Here is a 10,948-nt window from a genome sequence, read left to right on the forward strand (position 1 = left end):
AAATGCATATAGTATACACTTGTTATGTGTTACATGTTACATACGTTCTTGTATTATATTGATAAATAAATAAAGAACAACAAATAAGTTAACAATTAATCCAGTATATTCTGTTATATTTCTTTTTATTTAATCTTGATTTAAACATAATACAATTTTAAACAATTAACAGTATATAAAAGTATACAGTACATCCTAGTTTAAAAGTAAAATATTTTATTTACAAATTGTTAAAAATTAAATGGAATGTTCATGCACTTTATTTATTTATTAAAGAAAAATTTATTTTTCTTGCATTGCTCGATACTTTGGATCAGAAATTGCAGCGTTTGGATTGCAAGTAAAAGATACAGTTAACGCATAACGAATTCCAGATTGCACTTTTTCAACCGCGTGTAAATTTTCACTACCCGAGGTGAACATGGATACTCTACCTATAAGGTAATATTTAAATTAAATTATTTTTAGATTTTACCATCTTTATCGTTATTGGTTCTAACTCTTATTTACCTTTCCGGGGTTCTACGGTTGTGTTAACGCTGTCTTTATCGATAAATATGAATCGACCTCCTTCAAAATCTCTTCCGTAATCGTTTAGGTAAAGCAAACTTGTGTAATCAAATGATTGATATGTTTCCTAAATAAGAAATTATTTTTAAAAACAAACTGCTGTTAATAACTTGATTAGTAATAATTAATATGTATACTTTGTCAATGTGAGGATGCCAATATTCATCGTGTATTGTTTGCGCAGATACATTAGTCATTCGTGAAAAGAATGTTGGCTTTGTTAAAAATATTTTATTAGCGGGAACACCAAAATTGTGTGCCACTGCGTGTTGTATTTTAGTTCTTACTACTCTACAAATATAAGATATAATATATTTATAAAATAAAAGTGATTATGTTTGTCTTAAAGAAAGATGGTTAATTTTCATACTTATAAATTGCAAAATCAGCACTGTTGAATATTGTTTTTGCCTCTGGCAATGTATAGATATTAATAAAATCACGACCTTTACTCAATGCACCAGAGTGAAGGTCTAAAATACTTGCACCTCCGTCAGAACCCCCTAAACTTAAACCGTTCATTGCTATCTTTAACAAAACATCAGTTTCTGTTGACGAGACTAATTTATCTGAAACTATCCTTCCACATTTCTCTGGTACACACTCGGGATATTCGCTTGTCTCAGCTTTATAATCATTCGAACATTCAACGTGTTGTGTACGGCTTAATAAAATTTCTTTCTGTTTTGCTAAGGATATTTCTTTACCCTGCTTACTATTATACCAAACAATAAATAACACTGTTAGGATTAGAGCAGAACGTGACCATATCCTTTGATAAGGAAATGTTACAGATGGGCCATACTTTCTGCAAAATGATACAAAATGAATCAAAGATTAAGAATCAATTTCTGTAATGTTATATGAAATAAATAATGAATTCATTAATTAATATTTACATATATGACAATAAGACTAACCTATAAAATAACAAATATATATGTAAACTGAATTTCTAACAAAAAACATATAAAATAAAGTATAAAATTTCATTCTTAATTAGCAATATTCAATAATATATAAGTTAAGTGTCATCAAAACATAATATTTCAATGTTACATACAATTTGACGTTTTCATTTGAATCTTTTTTCGCATTTTCCTCGGATTTCTCTTCTTTATGGTTCGTTTTCTCCCTTGTTACCTGTTTTTTCTTTCCTTTTTTAGTTTCTTGCGACATTATATAATTTAAATAATACTATTATTAAACATACACTAACGTTTTTAACGTATACTTGTAGTCAGAATCAAGCTTTCCTGGGAAAAATCCATCCCCCTGGGGATGTCCGCCATGCTCGGCAATGCTCGGTACTGTACGCCACTGTTGAATTACTTCGAAGCGTTATCGATCAAGTATCGATTATTCTACTTCTGGTAAGTAATGACTTCCGAAATTTTAATCATGTATCTTTATTATGGAATAAAGTAATTTATGTATTATTATCAACAAAAAAGGTACGGTCAATGAACGAACTAACACAAGGATCGTAATACTTTCCAATGGTTCAAGTTTTAGTTAGCATTTGTAACCATGGATACACGGCGAAGCATGGCCGCTCGATTAACAGTTTGCGAATAAACGTTGCGCAGAAAGGTGATCAAATACGTGGAATGCTGTTGAATCAAGTGATTTTTCTCGTGAGTAAAATAAAAATCATTTTACATTAACCACTTTCATAGAACACGAAATACATCAAGTGCTACCTGGTTAATTCTTAGCACTTCCGGTGTATCCTGCAAATTTTTGAAATCCTTCGGCTAATTTGCTTCCTATAACTTTGTTTCATTGTCTAAATTTTGAAAATGAATAGAGTGCCTAGTTGAAATTACTTTTACGTAACATTATAAAAGATGTGACAGATCTTTGTATATAATACAAATATGTACTTGTACATAAAGAGGAATTAAAAAAAAAAAAAGAAGATTGAAGTTCCATTGGCTGGTTCCGGAAATGCAACCATTTTATGCAAGTATAACAAATGTTATTTTTTATATAATTTCTTAAATTTAAATAATATCTTGCTGATTAAGTTTTCAGTTTCATTCTAATGCTAAGTGCAATAATTATAGAATTGTATAAAGGATTACGAAACGCGCTGTCCTTAGATTCCAGTATTTTAAATTGACTAAAAAATTCAGATTGTAATGAGTCAATAGGTAGAATGTCTCTTTGAATATACATATATATATTTTCTTGACTCTGGCGAGTTAAGAAAATCCATAAGTTCGCATGACTGACTGAAGATTGTTCGCATGCGAACCGAAGAAAATGCTAATCTTGACCAGGTGCTCGATGTAGCCCGGATTACGGTTCCCCTTGCTTCTAGGACAAAGTCATTTGTTAACCCTGCCAGAATGTAACTGGGTTATCGTAACCTGGTCGACATTGTGAACGTATGATTTGAGAAAAAGTCACGATAGTTGTAGAATAATCGCGGCAAACAATAGCTTTGCGTCGTCTACCTCCTCGTTACTTTGTACGTGTTTGTTTTATCGATGCGTTACATAAGTACAAATGTGTACAGAGTATTGTTACACGAAGCGACAGATCTGTTATTTGCAATGATATAAATTATCCTGTGACGTTTATATTGAGGATGGCTAACTAAGTTTCACAGCTAAAGATACATACACTTTATAATTATTTGTAGTATTTGCAAGTTATATAGACATTTTAGCAGAAATTTATTTCTAAAGTATTCGTCTAAAGAATCGTCGCTACTTACAGTGGGTCACAAAATTATTCGTTCACCGTTTAAAACAGAATACCTGATTTAAAATTGGACCAAATGGCTTAAGGTTTCTTGAGAAGATATAAAAATTAATTTACTGAGATATGTACTTTTGTTGTTTTAAAAAATTACAATTTGTTGAAACTGTGAGAAAAAATAGTGAATGATAATTTCTCAACTTCTTTAGGTAAGCCTATAATGAAAATTTAAAATATGTCTTTGGTAGATTCAAATAAGTTATGTGTATACTGAAAATTTCATCGAGATCGGCCAATGCATTTAGAAGTTACAAGTAGTTAAAATTTCCGAGTATCGCGATTTTTTATTTAAGAATGACGATTTTCAGAAATTTTAATTACTTGTAACTTCTCAGTGCATTGACCGATCTCGATAAAATTTTCAGCATACACATAATATACTTAAATTTACAAATGTCATATTTAAAATTTTCATTACAGGCTTAAATAAAAAAGTTAAAAAATTGCCTTTTACTATTTTTTCCCCGATTTCGGCAAATTGTAATTTTTTAAAACGACAAAAGCACGTATCTTAATAAATTAATTTGTATAGCTTCTCGAGAAACCTTACGTCATTAGCTCCAATTTTAAATGAGGTATTCTGTTTTAAACGGTGAGCGAATAATTTTCTGACCCACTGTATTTATTCGTATTAGACGCAAGGTACACGTGTCTTTAGCAAAATCCGTGTGTACATCGATTTGGAAGTAACGATAACTCGTGTTTGAAAGTAACTGAAATTCAGTAATCGACTTATATATCCGAATAACCGTATATAGTACCCGTATAACGTTTCATATTTCATGAACGGTATGTCAACGTTTCCTAGCGATAGCTTTTCCCCTTTCAAACAAAATCAAACTCGCGTGAAAGCGCGTAAAATATTCAGACACATCACTTGATCATACATATATACATTCTTTTGCTTTTATAACGATCATTAATTTCTTAGCAGGGTACTTTATAAATAACTTTTCAGTAGATGACGGTATCACTAATTTTGAATTGTTAAATAAGCAGCGTTAAATCAATTCATTGATCTATCGACCTGTCCGTGAGAAAAGGTCGATACAGTGCATAATTTCGTATAAATCAAGAAACAAATGAAAATTAACATTAGCATAATCTAGTCGAATGAAATTTACAACGGATTGAAAAAGTATTGACGCACTTCGATTTCTTATAATCCTTTATCTCAAAGGATTATATACTATTCATAAGAATAATAAAGCTAGGTGTGCTGGTAACGTCTGTGCCTTTACACACAGATAAAATATGTTTAGTATCAAACATAAAACGAATAAATTGTTTTCGTTTTTTCATTTCTTTTATTTTTTTTATTTTCAGCTCGTATACCACTCATTACGACCAGCGAAACTTAACTATCGACGAAAATCAATAATGGACGAGCTTTAGATCGAGTATAGGAAAGGTCGTCGTGTATTTCGTTGACGACACGCGAACAGTCTAATATTATACGGTGAAAACAATCAAACTCGAAAATATATGGCGTTTCAGTAGGTACAATTTCTCCAGCATGATTATTAGGTCATTCCAAGACGAAAAGGTCATGCAGACTGTGGGTCTTGATTTATTTCAGATGGGCCATGTAATTGCAAGACTTTTCTTTTAATTGTCAGATTTAATTCTGATTTATATACAGGGTGTCCCGTAACTGGTGGTACAAGCGCGTAGGGGGTTGATTCTACGTGAAAAATTGAATCGAAAATGAAGAATAACATTTTTTCATATGACGCTTTATTTTCGAAAAAAATAAGTTTGAAAATTTGTCGAGTACGCGTGCACTTGGACCAGCTTTAGCCTCAGTAAGATAGTAAAATCCGTCGAATTGAAGCTAAATCAAGTACACGCGTACTCGACAAATTTTCAAACCTTTTTTTTCAAGAATAAAGCGTCATATGAAAAAATTTTATTCTACATTTTCGATTCAATTTTTCACGTAGAATCACCCCCTACTCGCTTGTACCACCAGTTACGGAACACCCTGTATACAGGGTGTTCGACAACAGGTGGACAAAATTTTAAGGGGTGATTCTAGGAATCAAAATAAGACGAAAATCAAGAATAACGAAATAGTGTTTACGGCTGTGTTTTCCAATAATTAACGTTTAAAAATTCGAATAAAAGGCGCCTGAAACCTGCAATCCGCCCAGCACCGGCGACTGAACGTCAGGTTAACAGGGGAATAGTAGAAACTTACCTCGTACTATTCTGTTTCTCGGTACTGCGGCATTCGGCTTCGATTCTTGGTTATGACTGTACCGACCCCTGCTGACCTGACATTCAGTCGTCGGTGCTGGGCGGGTTGCAGGTTTCAGGCGCTTTTTACTCGAATTTTTAAACATTAATTCTTGGAAAACAAAGCCGTAAATACTATTTCGTTATTCTTGATTTTCGTCTTATTTTGATCCCTAGAATCACCCCTTAAAATTTTGCTCACCTGTTGTCGAACACCCTGTATTTATGAGAGGTGGACCATTTATCCGATCACTTTCTTTAGATTTCAATCTTTTTTTCTAATAAATCAGTAATTCACAATGCGTTGGCGACAAAAAATCCGTTCGTCCAGAATATTCATTAGGCTTGTCTTCGCTGTTAATTAATAATGGAATATAGGATTACATTAAAAAAGCTCAGTGAATTCTTTAAACTAGATATTTTACTTTGAAGGTTTGGAAGAACCGTCTTTACTACACTGCGAATGGACAAGGAATGAATCCTTCTGAAAATGCATGCAGAAAAACTGGCGCCCACTTTCAGAAATTAAAAATAATGGCCCCGGGCCTTCAATGTGTTTATCGACTCTGGTGACAGAGCTAGGCCTTTTGTCTAATGGGCAGTGCCTCTCAACGTAGAGATTCATTTTTGCACAAATCCAATAATATTCTATAAAATTAATTATCAAATTAATTATTAAGTTATTAATAATCTATGAAATGTCATCGCGGTTAAATTTGCGTTGATAATGTTAAGTAAGCTGAGTTATGTCATGCTTAACAAGCAATAAATCAAAATCCTTGATCTTATATTAAGAAATAATTTGTTAACTGAACATGTGTTTCAGAAATTGTTATGATGCGACTGAGGTACTTAACAAATCAGCTGACAAGCTGAAGGGAAAAGCATAGAGAAGCCAAAACACTGATGAAGATGAATCGATACATCACTTTGAATCAACTGGGAGATGGAACTTTCGGTTCCGTCGTTCTTGGAGAACGCATCGATACCGGTGAAAAGGTCGCTATAAAAAGGATGAAGAGAAAATACTATTCCTGGGAGGAAGCAATGAATTTGCGTGAAGTTAAAGTAAGATTAACACGTACACCCTGCCGCAAAAATGTTCGTCCACCGTTTAAAACAGAATACCTCGTTTAAAATTGGACCAAATGACTTCAGGTTTCTCGAGAAGTTATACAAATTAATTTACCAAGATACGTGCCTTTGTCGCTTTAAAAAATTTAAAAGGCAATTTTTTAACTTTTTTATTTGAGCCTGTAATGAAAATTTAAAATATGGCATTTGTAAATTTAAGTATATTATGTGGATACTGAAAATTTCATCGAGATCGGTCGATGCACTTAGAAGTTATAAGTAATTAAAATTTCCGAAAATCGCGACTTTTCATCTAAGAACGTGACTAGTTCCGTCTTTTAATTACTTAATTAATTTTAATTATTTATAACTTCTAAGTGCATCGACCGATTTCGATGAAATTTTCAGCATAAACATAACTTCTTTGAATCTACCAAAGACATATTTTAAATTTTCATTACAGGCTCACATAAAAAAGTTGATTTACTATTTCTTTCCTGATTTCGACAAATTTTAATTTTTTAAAACGACAAAGACTATATCTTAGTAAATAAATTAGCATAGCTTCTCGAGAAACCTGAAGTCATTTGATCCAATTTTAAACGAGGTATTCTGTTTTAATCAGTGGACGAATATTTTTGCGGCAGGGTGTAGCTGTTATGAATGTCATAATACTATAATAATTGTGCTGTTTTATATTTTAGTCCTTGAAGAAACTCAGTCACGCAAACGTGGTGAAACTAAAGGAGGTAATCCGTGAGAATGATGTACTGTACTTTGTCTTTGAGTACATGAAGGAAAACCTTTATCAACTGATGAAGGATAGGTACGAGCCATCGAAATGATTAAATATATAGAATCATCAGATCTTTTTTTCTTATATAACAGGGACAAACTTTTCCCCGAACCGGTGATTAGAAATATAGTGTACCAGGTACTGCAAGGTCTGGCGTTCATGCATAAACATGGTTTCTTTCATCGCGACATGAAACCTGAAAATTTATTATGCATGGGTCCGGAGTTGGTGAAGATCGCCGATTTTGGATTAGCCAGAGAAATAAGGTCAAGACCTCCATACACGGATTACGTGTCCACGAGATGGTAACGATTGTAAAAACGAAAGAAATTCGGTCGCTGTATGAATGGTAGTTTCATGTTAGGAAATTTATTTCAGGTACAGAGCACCGGAAGTACTGCTCCATTCTACGACCTACAACAGCCCGATCGACATTTGGGCAGTGGGCTGCATCATGGCCGAATTGTACACATTTCGACCATTGTTCCCTGGGAAAAGCGAGATCGATGAAATCTTTAAAATATGCTCTGTAATCGGTACCCCAGAGAGGGACGATTGGCCGGAAGGGTATCAATTAGCAGCCGCCATGAATTTCAAGTTTCCAAATTTCACTCGCACCTCGTTGAACGTCCTAATACCAAATGCCAGTCAAGAGGCAGTGATACTTATGGAAGACATGCTGCAATGGAATCCTATTAAAAGACCCACAGCGCAACAGTCTTTAAGGTAGGTGTAACTAGGACAAACAGCAGTGGATAAGAAGGTTGTATTAAAATGTTCTTTCACAGGTATCCTTATTTTCAAGTGAACGTTCCGCGTGCGATTAACAGCAAAAAGATTGGAGTCACCTCTCAACGAGATCTTGTTTTAAACAAAGTAAATCTTCCTCCTCCCATGCCCAAGCAGTACTACTCCCAACAAGATATTCTTAACACGTTAGAATCCAGGTAAAATACATCATCTTAAGATTACACAGGGTGCTCAACAACAGGTGGGAGATTTTTTAAGGAGTCTTTAAGGATTCTAGGGATCTAAATAAGACAAAATAGCGTTTGCGACTTTCTTTTCCAGTAATTAACGTTTAAAAATTCGAGTAAAAAGCAAACCTGCAACCAGCCCAGCACCGACGACTGAACGTCAGGTCAGCAGGGGTTGGTACAGTCATAACCAAGAATCATTGAATAGTAGAAACTTACCTCGTGCTATTCTGTTTCTCAGTATGTACTCCAAATTTTTGACGGTATATAAAAAATCTTCCCAAGAATTTAGAAACAGATTAAAATCTATTCTAATCTTGTAAAAAATTTTGTACAGTATATTTTTTCGGCTTTCTCTTTTTGGTTGTGACTGTACCTGCCCCTGCTGACCTGGCGTTCAATCATCTGTGCTGGGCGGGTTGCAGGTTTCAGGCGGTTTTAACTCAAATTTTTAAACGTTAATTACTGGAAAACGAAGCCACAAACGTTATTTCGTCATTCTTGATTTTCGTCTTATTTTAATCCCTAAAATCACCCCTTAAAAAATCTCTCACCTGTTGTCGAACACCCTGTATATCTTGATATGAATTTTCAGTATAATATATTTCAACATCTTTAGAGCGCAAGAGAAAATGGTACAACCGACGCAAGAGCAACCGACGCTGCCCATACTGAATCATAACAATTACCTTCGCGATAATAATCCCTCAAAAATGGACGAGGACGATTTTGCCGAGCTGTTAGGGTTGGTTGCACGAATTTACTAATCAAAACCGTGTTAAATGGATACACTCTGCCCGCGACATTATAATCTAATCCTTGATTATCCACGTCAGAAGCAAGATCGTTCCCGAGAACGCAATCCTTGCCCCAGAACGAGTGTATAAAGAGAACCGTGCCAATTGGAACGAGAATTATTTGCCAGACAATCCGAATCAGAGCAACGGGAACTGGGTGTTACCGCCTTGGAACGAACCGGCTGCGATCAGTTGGAATCAGTCGCAGTCGAGCTTGAAAAATGGTCGAAAAGTATCGGGGAAACAGCATTACTTCAGCGTGGCTCGGTACGTCGCAGGGCAGAGCACAAGTTTGTCGTCCAGGTATCGAATGTTTCGAAATCTTCTAAAGAGAATCCTGACTCCCTGTTCGATGGTAATAACGGGATGCACACTGGTGTGCTATTTGATCTGGAAAAATCAACTTCACAAGCATTCATTCCTGATGGAAAAATTCGTTTTTGGCAAATTCTTAACTGATCTCAAATTATCATCCAATCTCACTGTAAAAGAAAAATCAATTGATCATTAGAACGACTGTACGAACGTAAATCAGATCCTTGACGTTTTTATTGTAAATTTAAGGTGTTCAATAAAATTATTCAAATTTTTTTGGACCTGATTGTTAATCGCTTTCTTTATTGGATTATGTTAATGATTTTTTTTCTTCTCTTTTGCTTTGAAAGAAACGGTGATGCTGAACCAAACCGACCTAGATTAATGCGGAATTTGGTTGGCCAACCAATGGAGAAGTATGAAGAATTCACGGACTCCTTCTGGGTGCCAAGGAACTCGGTAGAAAATCAAACGAAGCAATATTACCTACCCCGAAATCGTTACATTACAGATCAGACGTTGAGGCTGCCCTATCCTAGCGTTTATGGTACACAAACGATCAGTGAGTATTTATGGTCAACTTGTATTTTTCCTACAAAATTATACAGGATGTCTCAGAAAGAGTGTTAGTCCTTTAAGGGGGTGGTAGCTGGGGTGATTCAGAACAATATTTTCCTTTGCGAAAATGTTGTTTGAAGCTCCGTTTTGCCTCTTTCTGGGACACTCTGTGTAATTTTGTCTTTGAAGTACCGGAATAATAAGTACGATCAGATGATTAAAATCTCTGATCAAGAATTAATTAATTTGATAGAAACAACAAATAAGGGAACCCATCAACCGAATGTCTATGGAAGTGTACTGAACACAAAGGGAAGTGGAGGTCTTCATGGAAGAACTGATTGGGCTGCTAAGTATCTGAAATAACTACATCAAAAGCATTACACATATACCCAAGTTAGCGTATACAATTTATTCAACTGTGATAAAATGACGTTTGTCGTTTCATTGCATTGCGAGGAAGACGTAAGTGAATGATACAATGATACGAATAATACAAAAGAACCAACTTACAAAAAATTCATACTTTTAAAAATGTAATCACTTCATTAATTATTTTTTTCAATTGCACGCAAGTGATCACATTTTTAAAATAATCTCGTTAAGCTCTAGTGGTCAATGTTCATGTAATGATAATTAGGAAAAAAACAATTTATATATTTTATCTTTCTTATAGTGTTATTGAATTAATTGTTGAGTAATGCTGTTTTGATAATACTTACATTATAAAATTCAGTATATTAATCTTTTTTTTTTTTAATAATTTACTAAACAGAACTGTTGTAAAAGACAGTAATGACTAATGATAATGGTTAAAAATGTAATGTTTGATTCCTAAAGAGTATAATACTTGG

General features: G+C 34.1%; 2 protein-coding genes across 11 annotated transcripts; one reads left to right on the forward strand and one right to left on the reverse strand.

Annotated features, from left to right (window-relative positions):
- Positions 1 to 173: 173 nt before the first annotated feature.
- Positions 174 to 1,776, reverse strand: LOC117603537 (2-oxoglutarate and iron-dependent oxygenase domain-containing protein 3). The gene is made up of 5 exons (XM_034322809.2): positions 1,634 to 1,776; positions 941 to 1,378; positions 708 to 861; positions 511 to 637; positions 174 to 434 (listed from the first exon to the last, which is right to left on the reverse strand). Exons 1-5 carry the CDS (start codon positions 1,747 to 1,749, stop codon positions 283 to 285), a joined length of 987 nt encoding a protein of 328 aa, XP_034178700.1. The 5' UTR covers positions 1,750 to 1,776; the 3' UTR covers positions 174 to 282.
- A 39-nt stretch (positions 1,777 to 1,815) lies between these two features.
- Positions 1,816 to 10,829, forward strand: LOC117603499 (serine/threonine-protein kinase ICK). Of its 10 annotated transcripts, none has more exons than XM_076689997.1 (11): positions 1,816 to 1,943; positions 2,025 to 2,207; positions 6,404 to 6,645; positions 7,356 to 7,477; positions 7,540 to 7,752; positions 7,826 to 8,173; positions 8,236 to 8,394; positions 9,020 to 9,169; positions 9,261 to 9,524; positions 9,887 to 10,098; positions 10,330 to 10,829. In XM_076689997.1, the coding sequence occupies exons 3-11, from the start codon at positions 6,484 to 6,486 to the stop codon at positions 10,458 to 10,460; spliced, it is 1,761 nt and encodes a 586-aa protein (XP_076546112.1). In that variant the 5' UTR covers positions 1,816 to 1,943; positions 2,025 to 2,207; positions 6,404 to 6,483; the 3' UTR covers positions 10,461 to 10,829. The 10 variants fall into 10 exon arrangements, with proteins under 10 accessions (XP_076546112.1, XP_034178664.1, XP_034178640.1 ...); XM_034322719.2 differs by lacking the exon at positions 1,816 to 1,943 and adding an exon at positions 4,666 to 4,839 and having other exon boundaries at positions 2,073 to 2,207; XM_034322729.2 differs by lacking the exon at positions 1,816 to 1,943 and adding an exon at positions 4,666 to 4,835 and having other exon boundaries at positions 2,073 to 2,207.
- Positions 10,830 to 10,948: the final 119 nt, after the last annotated feature.

This window comes from Osmia lignaria, chromosome 9, assembly GCF_051020975.1.
Source record: "Osmia lignaria lignaria isolate PbOS001 chromosome 9, iyOsmLign1, whole genome shotgun sequence".
In the NCBI taxonomy this organism is placed as follows: domain Eukaryota; kingdom Metazoa; phylum Arthropoda; class Insecta; order Hymenoptera; family Megachilidae; genus Osmia; species Osmia lignaria.